The sequence below is a fragment of the Gopherus evgoodei genome, chromosome 6 (assembly GCF_007399415.2).
Source record: "Gopherus evgoodei ecotype Sinaloan lineage chromosome 6, rGopEvg1_v1.p, whole genome shotgun sequence".
In the NCBI taxonomy this organism is placed as follows: Eukaryota; Metazoa; Chordata; order Testudines; family Testudinidae; genus Gopherus; species Gopherus evgoodei.
In genome coordinates, this window is record NC_044327.1 from 129,870,261 (window position 1) to 129,882,306 (window position 12,046).

Sequence of the window (12,046 nt, forward strand, 5' to 3'; positions counted from 1 at the left end):
CACAGCAAGAGCAGCCTGGGATGCTGAGGCTTCCTCCTTCTCTGAACTGCCTTTAGGATCAATTTCATCATCATCATCATCATAGTTAATAGACTAATAAAGCCAGAACACCTTGGGTCCCCCCACCTCAAATAAAAGGCAGTTTTCCAGGTGAGCATTGAGAGGAAAACAGGACAGGGATTGATCGGAAGGGTTTGCAAAGGAAGGGGGGGTGGGGATCATCATCATTGCTCCTAAAAATGCAATCGCTCCCCTTTGCTCACTTGGCACAATAGAAATTGACTCTCTCTCTCCAATAGCCATGCGCCTAATGCTATTTATAGCCGGGGGCTGGGCTGGAAGGTACCATTGAGCTTCTCCCAGGCAGGCAGAGGGGGAGGGGGGGGTTGGCTGGATGGGAGGAGGGGGGTTAGCCAGGGTAGTGGCAAAAGCAGATGCCTCCCCCCCCACCAGTCCCTACTCTGCTCATCCACACGCGCACCCCCCCCTAGTCTGGCTGGGAATTTGAACCGCTCCAGCCTGTTTAAACGGAAAAAACACAGATCCTCAATTTAAAAAAAAAAAAAAAAAAAAAAAAGGCAAAAAAAAGCAGCCAGCCCAGAGCCGGGGAGCGAGGCAGAGAGGGAGGAGTGTGTGTGTGAGTGTGTATGTATGTGTGTGTGAACGCGGGAGAGAGAGCGAGAGAAGAGAAGCGAGGGTGGGGGGAACAGGGAAAGAAGATTTTCTCTATGTATATAAAGATGGCCACGTTAGCAAACGGACAAGCAGACAATAGCAGCCTGAGTAGCAATCACACCAACCCCAGCACCAACGGGCACATGAACGGATTAACCCACAGTCCCGGAAACCCAGCCACCATCCCCATGAAGGACCACGATGCCATTAAGCTCTTCATTGGGCAGATCCCCCGCAACTTGGACGAGAAGGACCTCAAGCCGCTCTTCGAGGAGTTCGGCAAGATCTACGAACTGACGGTGCTGAAGGACAGGTTCACCGGCATGCACAAAGGTGAGCTCCCCGCCAACTGTCCCGGCAGAGCCGGCGAGTTTGGGGGGCGCGGTGGGGCGCAGGGGCCGCCAGACCCTGGAAAGAGAAGCAGAGAGGGAGAAAAGGGGGTGGCGGGGCAGGGGGGGGACACACATCGCAAGCCGATTATTTATTTTTTGTTCATGCTTTTGCTTTGGCTTTCCGCTGCGATGCAATCGCTTAAGCCCGCCGGAGAGCGCCGGGGTTGGCCAGAGGCAGCTGTCCACAGACCGGTGGTGCTGAAAAGATTGAGAGGGCTTATTTATTTCTCTTTCCTGGCGGCACATTTCCACACACGGAGGGGTGTATTTGACAGCGATTCCTTATGAGAGATGCGGGATCTTAAAATAAAGGGATGGGGAAGGTAGAGTTCCTTTTTTTTTAAGGGTGGAAGAGAAAAAAAACCAATAAAAGAAATCGCAGGCAGGGTCCTAGACAATTGCAAAGTAGACGGCAGCGGAGCTCATTAAGAAGGAGCATCCCGGGCAAACACAGCATGCACACACGGAGACACTTTCCTTAGCGCGGATGGTCAATTCCCCGGGCATGCTGGACGAGACCAGGAACTTTGGGGATTTTCTATGAATGGTCTGGAGCCTCCTTCATATAGGATTTTCTTCCGCCCTCCTCCCCCCGGTCTTAGTTGTAGCGCCGGAGTGGGGTCTGCAAATGTTTCATCCTCTGGGCTGGGATGTTCGGCTGTGTAGCTGAGATTAGCAGGAGTTTAGTGCTTGCCACGCGAAAAGTAGGACTAAACTGAGTAACTTGGAGGTAATTTACATAGAAGACCCGCTTACAAACAGGATGCTGTTGGTAGCCGAAATGAACGACCTTCTTAACGCCTATTATTATTATTATTATTATTATTATTATTATTATTATTATTATTATTATTATTAATGATTATTTTAGTTTATGGGGTATTGCTTTTAAAAGAGGACGCAGCCTCGATCAAACAGAGCACAAATACGACTGTGTGGTCACTTTAGATCCAGGGCTGGGGGAAGTCAGATTTATGAAATTAGGGTTTAAATATCAACTTTTGTTAACCCAGAAGACTCCTAGTGGACAGGGTCCCAGGGAACAATTTCATTGGGTTCATATCTATTCAGCTTGCCTGATGAGTTGTAAATCTTAAAGTTAACGGCATGTTTAGCAGTCAGCTCCCCCCCCCCTCCGCAAAGCGTGCAAATATAATCCTATATCCAAGAAAGCAGTATCTAGAGCAAAGAGACTGAGGAGGGCATATAAATTACAGGGCATTTTCCCTCTTCCCAAATAATCAGTATAACCTAGGAGCTTTTTCACCTTTCAGTCAAGCTTCCTAGAAACCACATCAAGGTTAGTGTTTGATGTTTATAGTTTAAACAAGTCATCGATAAAAATAAGCAGCAGGAAGGCGAGATCCTAGGAGATTGTTTCTAGCAGATGATGGGTAGTTCCAGTGGGCGGTGTGTGTGAATGATGCGGGTTTCTTTCTTAAGAAAGCGGAAACAATAATAATGAATAATACAAACTTTACGACATAGCTGCGCCTGGATGCAAAATCCAGGCTACCAGGGCATGTGGCGATGGGATCTGGCTAGAGGTTTCTTCTTGTATTTAATCTGTAATTATTTCTAGCTCTGGGCAAACTTTAATGCCTTCCTATTTTATATAATCCGTATCTCGCCCTGTGGATCAGCCATGGTCCGCAGAGATGTGTGTTTGTGTGGACACGCATAGAGAGAGCGAGCACTTCTCTTGCTGACTGAATAATGTAGAGCAAATAGTCCTGAAAGAAGCAAGCCGCCTGACTTCAATTTCCTCCAACTCCAGCTAAAGCTGCCACCTAGGATGGGGAATCGGTCAGGGTGGATCAGACCAGGCTGCTCTAGAAACCAAACTCATTTTCAGCGTCTTCGAACTTCTGCACTTCGGAGTGGGGCGGGGGGGGGGGGGAATGCTGATGGTTATTGTCAGGGAGCGGGGCTGGGCGCCGAGACGCCAGCGTTTGGGAGATCGGTTTTCTGTAGTCCGTCCGAGAAGTGTTTGAACTCCTTTGGGTGACGCTGCTGATTTCTTAGCTAATCCTGATCAAAATGTGCCTCTGGCTACCTGAAAAAAAAATTACTTTCTTGCCACGGGTGATTTAATTATTATTAAGTCAAAAAGCATGGCGGGCTTTGAAAAATTAGGATTGTGTTTTGCTTCTAGGTTTTTTTATTTCTTTCTCACTCCCTCGCCCGCTTTTGTTTTCTTCTCATCTAAGTCAGCAACATAAAGTTGACTATTAACTCTGATTCTTTTTTTTTTTTTTTTGTTCTTGGCATGGTTGAAGAATGGCATAAAGATCCTCCAACTTAGATCCAAGAGCATAGGGTGACAGTATAAAAACCCCAGACGCTTTCCACAACTACTGCATAAGTGTGCATGAATTGATCTCTTACCCTTAGTAGATTTCACGCGCAGACCTAGCCATGGGGGTATCCCAGTGAAGGATGTCAAGGGTTAATGGGAGCTGTGATTTATTCAACCGTGTGGAAAGCGATCCCTTTAATAAATAAATTGGATTATTTAAAAAAAACCCCAACAACCCGTAGAGTAAAAACATGGAGATCAGTCATCTCAGGTGTAAATCCACTGAAATGAATGGAGTGGAGGTGTGACTCTCAGCAACAGTAAAGAGATCTCTGTAGGGTGTTTCTGGATGACAGGGGAAATTGAGAAGAATAGATCTAAAGGTAAAGTCAGAGATTGCTCCCCCTCCCTCAAAAAAATCCACCTCAAAAGCTTATGAGCTGCCAGGCTCTGTCACAGTGATTCAGCCTCTGACATGCAGCCCAGATACTTGAAAGAAATACATTTGTTTTGCAGGCACGTGTGTGTGTAAGTGTAAGGATAGCCTTATCCCTGCACAGAAAGGCTTTCATGGCATGATCTTAACCCTTATGTCCCCTCCATCCCCTAATCCCCCCTTCCCCGCCCTTCCCAATGGGGCAGGAGCACACATTCATATCCTCTGCTACTTTATTGTGTTGTTGGGAGAGGTTTGTGCGGATGTTTCGCGAGCAGAAATCTAGGCAGCTTTGACCCACCCACACTGATATACACACACAAAGAGAGAGAGAGAGTCAACTAATCACAGTTGAACAATTTAGCAAGCCATCCATTCATAACTTCCCCCCCTCTTGTCTAGTAGCAGAGTATGCTTAAAGATTGAGTTACTGGGAGACATAAAGGTTAGTGCTCTCAGGACAGCCATATTATAATGCATTATTTGAAGTCATTTAAGGCCAATTTTAGTGGTATTTAGTATAATATTTATGAATTAATGTAATCAAAATATAGAACTGTCCCAACAGACTGAAGCAGCCTTTCCTACCAATGCATACTTGTACCCAAAGCCTGGAGTGGGTTTTAATTCGAAGCGCAGAGGCCTGCATAATATTCTATTTAGGAAGTCAGAATAGATCTGTGTATCAACTGCGATTCAGTGAAACACAGGCCAGATTAGTGCACTTAAAGAGAGAGGTTGTGGGGGCTGGTAGGTACAGCATTGTCCTGAAAGCTACAATGTCCTCTCAAATCGCCTCTGGAAAAAAAAATGAACTCAGATAAAACCACCGTGGCAGCCACACTGTTAGGATGATGTACTCAAATGACCCAAATCTTACTCAACAAATCAGGAAAGGCAGCTAGCAAGATGCAGTACCAAAATATCAGTTTATTTCCCCTGTTTGGTATACCCTTTTCTCAAAAACATGACTAATTTTGGAATTTCTGACACCTGGGGTAAAGGTATGTAAGGCTTATTTATATTCTCCCATGAGAGAGAGAGAGAGATTGTTCAGCATGATATTAGTTTTTAATATACCTCAGAAATTCACAATCATAACAATGACTATTAAATTAAAATGCACAATAGACAGATAGATTATAAAGATTTTTGGAAATGAACATTTAGTCAAAAAGGAACACAACTAAATACAGGTGCTGAATAAACATTTCCATAATTGAAACATAAGGTTTGCCCGGTTGAACACAATGCACGGAGTATTCAGTGTGGTAGTAAAGCAGACAAGTTTTAGGGAGGAGAATGCACAAATAAACTGGAACAAAAGAGTGGAGGCTTTATGCCTGCTGTCTGAAGAACAGTCCCTGAAAACAGGCGAAAGACAATTGGCTAGCTTGAGCTAAGAGAGGAAAACAAAACAAGCAAAAGACAGACGAACAAAAAAACCTCAAACAAGCCTCTATGCATTAACAACACCCCATATAGATGTATCTAGATCTATGTACATTTTATGTCAAACAAATAGTCTGGGTTGCTAGATTTTAAGTCTTTTTTTCAGTGGCCTGGACATGAATTCTGGTTTTATATAGCATCTGCACCCGGTTCTGTTATGGTTGTTACCGTCGTGTCAGCATTTCCAATACAACCTCCAATTTTCAGGGGTCTCTCACCTGGCTGTTAAGTTTTGCACTTAGCTGCAAACTTGTTTTCCTCTCCATTCCCTTATCAAATGAAATAATAATAATTAACATAACATGCTTAGTTATAGTTATATAACTGAGGGTGGGGTGGGTGAGAAGAAAGAATTTTGTAGTTCAAGGTGCTTTTTTTTTATTTCTACAGAATAAACCTACATTTCATATGTGTTTATAAACTGAGATTCTTCATGGCAGTCAGTAATAACACGTATTATTGGGAAGAAAAAGTTTTTTAAGGCGCTGACTTATTTTTAATGTGAGGCCAACAGAGTAACATATATGGGCATCATGAAAGGAAGGCAGTAAAGGCTGTAATCGCTTCCAAATACCTGAAGGATTATTGAGCATGGTCATTGGAGGAATTGACCAGAAATGACAGAACTGGTGTAGAAAACACTAGAAACATTGTCGCAGTGAGGACCAAGCCTGTGATCCATCTAGTCCACTCTACAGTTTCTGACAGTGGCCAGTGCCAGATGCTTCAAAGGCAGGTGCAGGGCACCCTGTGGGGGATGATTCAAACTGGATATTAACAAAGTCAGGCAGGAAATGGAACAGTCTTGTTAGGGAAGTTGACAGAGTCACGGGGAATTTTGCCTAAGTGAAAAGGGAGTAAAGCAGCAGGAGCTGCGTCGCATTCAACAGGAATTTGGATGCAACCCTTCGAGAGGGAGGGCAGATTTAGAAACTTCTCCGTGTATTGCAGGTGGACTCAGGTCGAAGGGGCTGAAAGATGGAGAAAGGGCCCTTCTGGCCTTGAGAGCTGCAAATATGAAGCAACCTTTTTCAGCCAGGCATAAGAGGGTTTTTTATCATGCGTACCGTATGCGCATGCAGGCCCGCCGCATTGACCTGGCAGACCATGACGACTCTGAAGGAGCTGTTACGGTCTCTCACGTCAATCGAGTGTGACTAACGGAGGGTTTATGCAACAGACAGTTATGGTTTCAAAGGAGAAATGATTGGGCGAGATGATATCTGCATTGGGAAAAAAAAACCCAACAATTCCAGCAACTTAAATATGTCTTGGCTGTAAAGTTACAGTAATAGTCCAGAACAGCAGAAGGCCACGAATTTCATAATGGCTTACCTGCCAGCTCCTTTGTATTCCTGCCCTACAATACTTTGTCCCTGTGTTTATCCAAAGCAGGTGAACAGTTACATGAGCTAAGCTGAGCACAGTCCTCACAGAGAACAGGACGACGAATCTTAGCATCCTTCTCTCTTTAACACCAAGGGCTGGCCCTCTCCTCCCACCATGGAAGTCAATAGGAATTTTACCATCTGCTTCAGGGGGAGCAGGGTTGGGCCCAGGTTTGCATGCAGTCAGTTACCTCTTCACACGACCCCTGTGCTAGCTGTACGGGCCACATGATTTTTAAAAGCTGTGAGTGGTGGATTTACATCTTAAACCACAATATCTCTGGTCGATATTATCAGCTGTCCTACACTTCCAGGGCTGAGCTTGTCTCTTTTCCTCAATTCCCTTCAATGGAACAAAGTAATGCTCAAAGGAAGAAGGAAAACCAACAAGAGAAATAACTCCTATTACTAGTCTCTTCCCTCTTTTCTGATGCCACAGGGAGTTGTGCCAGAGATAGTTGTGAAGGACTGAGCCTTATCTATTAAAAACTGCAGTGGAGATGGGGAGGGGAAGGAATCATGGCAGGTAGAAACCTCACCCTAGCTCTGTGGACTAAGCTGTGGTCGGTATAATAGGGATCTTTTTCTTCCTGAGTCCTCTGTGGCATAACTGAGATCTCATGATATTCTGCAGGCTCTGTGCTGCAATACTTGGTGTGAACTGAAGTCAGGGTGTCATCGTGGGATTTGCGTTTGTTTGCTTTTGTCACTTTGAGCCCCAGCCCGGATGCAACATGCAGGTGAATGCAGCTTTTAATACGCATTCATTATACACAACTGACATCTTCTCTAAGGAAAGGAAGTCTTATTATTGTGGCTGCTTAACATAAAGATGGATGGGAACACTAAGCCGCTCAAATAAAGTGCCTGACCATATGCAGTGGCTTAAAATAAATAATATACAGGCAACTATTCCATGGAAATGAATGGAAAGACATATAGATATAGACATTTTGTTAAGTTTGTCAAGCAGGAGCAGCCAAAAATATTGATCAAGGCAAGGGGAAAAACTGATAATGAACTGGACTCCAGCAAGATTTTAATTGACAGTGACTTCCATGAGCCAGCTTTGGACAGTGTATATAAACTGACCACAATGGAACTTTATTGCAAGGCACTCTCCTTTAATTAATTGTCACCTTTGTTAAGACTGGCTACAGATCAAAGGTTTAAAGATACTTAACAGGTACTTAGTAACAAACCCTTAACATGCATTAGAAATATCCGACAGCTGAGCCAATGAGGCATACAGATTTCGATCTCCCTGGCCCTTATCTGTTTATTTCTCCCTCCTTTATTCAAACAGGGTCAATCATTGCTTAACATTAACCATTTCATAGGATGGGAATATTGTTGATGCTCTTGTCACTGTTGTTGTCCGGAGAGATGGGCTGTAAAGATATAAATTAGAGTATTTTGCAGATAGTGGATCATACCAATGTGCATTGCAGATAGACAGACAGAGAGAAATTTTCTCTTTTGCTTATGCCACACAATCCCTTTTCTCCCTCACTGCTGTTTAAATCTATAATTCTCTTCTTTAACTCTGGAAAACATAATGGGATATCATTTGTATGGAAGGTGCTGTACTGAATAGAGTTGTGTATATAATGTTTATAGAGAGAGATATACTAGTGCATATATATATACACACACATATGTCTCTATATGCATACACAATCATACATATATTATATGTACATATTCATGAAAACACACATTCAGTATACACATGGATAAGTATTTATATGTGTGTGTACAATATGCACATAGTCGCATATCTCTCTAAATATTTTACTTCTCAAATGTAACATTACAGAAAGCTTATTCTTAGGTGAAAGTGACAGGTGACTTGACTTCATGGAATCAGTATATGAAGAGTTGACTGTGATATGAAGCTGTTTGTTCATTGTGCTAATGTAATGATACGGTCACACCTAATTAATCCATGTTTGGTTTATGCGTAGCGTGTCTGGGTCTCAAAAATATTTAAAAATAACCAGGCTGAACGTGTGGCTCCTGACATGAGTTTTCTTCAGATGGAAGAAAAATGGAGCTTTGCAGACAGTGCTGGTCTGATGAGAACTGGCTGCATACTTGGACAGTTTCTAATACAAATATCTACACATATAGTGCACACACAGAGTATGCATGCACATGTACGTAAAGGACAGACTTCTCTTTGCACATAGCTCCTCTCTGTTTCAATCTCTAAGGGTAGATTCACGTCACACAATAGGCATCACTCACTGCAGGCACACAAATATCTTTGTTGGAGTCGACAGCTCTTGCAGGTAGACGAATAAAGCAGCATCAGCCTAATAGCCCTACAAAACAGTACTTCCTTACCAGACCCAGAGGGATGAAGGCTTTCAAAAGATCAAAATATATATCAGAGAATGCTTGTAGAGCTCCCACAATTATGTTTCCTTTACATAATTTCTAATTCACTATTTGATTAATTCTAAGGGGACCAGTGTTTTTGGAGGGGCGGGAAGAGCATTACTTTACTATCCTAAGATGCTTGAGGTTGAGTGAAAATCACACCTAAATTATATGTAGCAATACAGTAATGACTTATCAATACTTCTTTAAGGAAACTGACAGCCTTATAGGAGAGATTCTGTTCCATGAGCAAAGGTCACAATGTAGATATTCTTCATTAATAATATCGATAGCTTGGTTGACCAATCTAACCAGAGACTGTATAAAGTAACTGCTGTAACAGTCAGGGTAGGAGGACAATGCAGAATTTACAAAATTGTCCTGTAATGTTAATAACATGGATTGATTCTATTACTATACTAAGGTACAGACGTTTTGAAGCACTTCTTTGAAACACTGCATGCAAGACAGATCCCATTCCTGGGCAGATTGAGTTGGCTTGGAACTCTTTGAAAGCTAACACAGTGAAAACTCTGCTTCACTGCCTATTAAAAGCAGGGCTCATCTCTTCCCCGTTATTCAGAGAAAGGAATTTTTACCCTGTCCAAACAGAAAGTGACCCATTTCTCTGCTATCACACATCTATCTGTATCTTTCTTTCACATAAGATCTTTGCATGATTGTATCACAGTAGCAAGGGGATCATAAACATTAGAAAGAGCAAAACTCTTTGGGCCACCTAGTCTAGCCCTTATCAGTGAAGGATTGATCCCTAAGAGCAATTTTGCTTTGTTATCCTATGTGGTGATGCAGAAAAAAAGTGTCCAGTTATTTTCTTGTTATTTTACTTTGTTTTTTTCCTATTTTTAAAATATTTTAATTTAATTATTGTGAAAAGAATCAAGGGGGAAGGAATACTCTCTCTCTCTCTCTCTCTCTACAAAGCAGAAAAGGGCCTGATCCCAATCCTGTTGAAATCAACAGAAAGACTCCCCCTGATTTCAAGGGGCTTTGGATCAGGCCTCAAGTTAGAAACAATTTTGCAGAATGCTGCTCATGAGACAGGAACTCCCAGTAATATGGAATCTGACTGCCTTAAGATTGTTAATCGTATAAATCTAGACACGCAGACCGGCTTGCTTCAGAATCTCCTAACTACTCCTTCTTCAGCTATATGCTGTCTTACCTAGGTTTGCTAGTTCATTCACTCAGTTATACCATTCAGCTCAAAGTGTCTCATTCCAGTCACCATACGGTAGTTTCAGGGTAGCTTTGCCTTGCATTATTCCTTGTTTCAGTTTAAAGGGCAAAAATTTTCCTTTTGCAGGGGTTTAATTGCTTTTGAAAGCTATTTATTTGATCACATTCAGTCTTCCATAATACATGGATCAGGGGTCTGATTTTTCATTCTCTTCTTGACATATGCAGTTCCTCATTTATGCAACCCCCTCCTTACATCAGAATGTTTTTGCGTTTTTTTTTTTAAAAGAAGACGAAGAAATGTAGGTCTCATTCAATAGGCTGGCAGTAAAACAAAAACAAAAACAAAAACAAAAAACACTTTGGTGGGAAAGGGAAGCTAAACACTTGCAAAAAGTCTTTAGAAAACATTATTATTACATCGTTGTTTGTTGCAAGAGATGGTACATAACTGATTTAGAGGCCCGGCAAATAAGTGTCTTACAAATGATTTCATTCCAAGTCCATCATAAGCATAAGGGATTAAAAAAAAACCAAAAAATAAAATGAAAAAAACCCAACCCATCAATACATTGCAGGGGAATTTGCACATAAAGATGTTGCCGGAGATAATGGTGATATAGTGGTGACAGTTTTTACTTTCTACTCGTGGGGACACTAAAAGTTAATGCCATATTAAACAAAACAAAGGAAAACATTGGTGTTCATTCTTTACTATTCACTACTGGCTAATATATGGCAGGGCTGCCCTCTTCAAAATGCTGCCGGTGCTTTCTGTTGTTTTCCAGCTAGGGACCGAGTATGATCTAGAGGTTATGGGCTCACAATGGGCAACCAGAACTCCTGGGTTCTAATGTTAGCTATGAGAAAGACTCACCAATACAACCTGAGCAGGTCGTTAAACCCCGAGGCCTGATCCGAAGCTGTGGAAAGACTTCACTGGGTTTTGGATCATAGCCTTAGCTTCTTCATCTGTCAAATGGAAAGGATTGGACTTCTGAGGGATGCTGGGGTATGATGTGAGGCTTAACAGGACTGGTAAATCATTGTGAGGATTTTAGATGAAAGATGCAAAATCAGGGCAAATTATTGGGAGCAAGGGAAATGCCCACACCCGAGTTCAGGCTTTCAAACATGGGGACGGGAAGAAGAAATGGTTCTCAGATGTTTTGTCTGAGCGTCTGTTTGGACCTGCTGAAGCCAATGGGAGATTTACCATTAATTTCAGCAGGAAGCAGGAGCAGACCCTTTCTTTGTAATGTCAGTGCCTACAGAGAAGTCCTCATTCACTAACTCCGGATCTTGAATGGAATATTTTAAAAGGAATCATATAATTGTCATTATTATTGCTCCTTAGGGAACTGTCTGGCTTCGGGCTTTGGGAAAGGGCTATGCCAGGCCTTTCTTCTCTATGGGCTTGGTGCAAAACCTGTTGATTTCAATGAGTTTTGGATCAGGCTTAAGCCACGGGGTCCATAGCAAGCATGGGTCAGTGGTGACAGGAAGTTGGTCCTGTCTGATGGCTTCTCAATGGTTTAGGTTAATAGTGTTGGTGCTCTCTGTCCATTGGCTAGGACATGACCCAAAGCCCTTTGAAGTCAATGGGAATTAAGCCCACCTGGCTTCAGTGGGCTTTGGATCAGGTGCCTAGTGAACAGAGGTTCACTTCACAAAAAACTACCACCACTATGGGCATGAGAGGACAGGAAAGGAGGTCATGGAGTGTGAACTCCCATTATCCTTCCATGGCAGAGTGGTCCAGTGCAGGGGCAGGGTGGAGGGGGCTTTCAGGGGTTCGCTGTGTGGATAAACAGAAGGT

General features: G+C 42.7%; 1 protein-coding gene across 14 annotated transcripts in view; it reads left to right on the forward strand.

Moving 5' to 3' along the window:
- Positions 1 to 622: 622 nt before the first annotated feature.
- CELF4 (CUGBP Elav-like family member 4) overlaps positions 623 to 12,046 on the forward strand; it is an 885,136-nt gene continuing 873,712 nt past the window's right edge. For all 14 annotated transcript variants that reach the window (XM_030567118.1, XM_030567122.1, XM_030567119.1 and 11 more), the window contains exon 1: positions 623 to 1,008. In XM_030567118.1, coding sequence (XP_030422978.1) covers positions 648 to 1,008 — 361 coding nt within the window. In that variant the 5' untranslated portion in view covers positions 623 to 647. The remainder of the gene's footprint in view (positions 1,009 to 12,046) is intronic.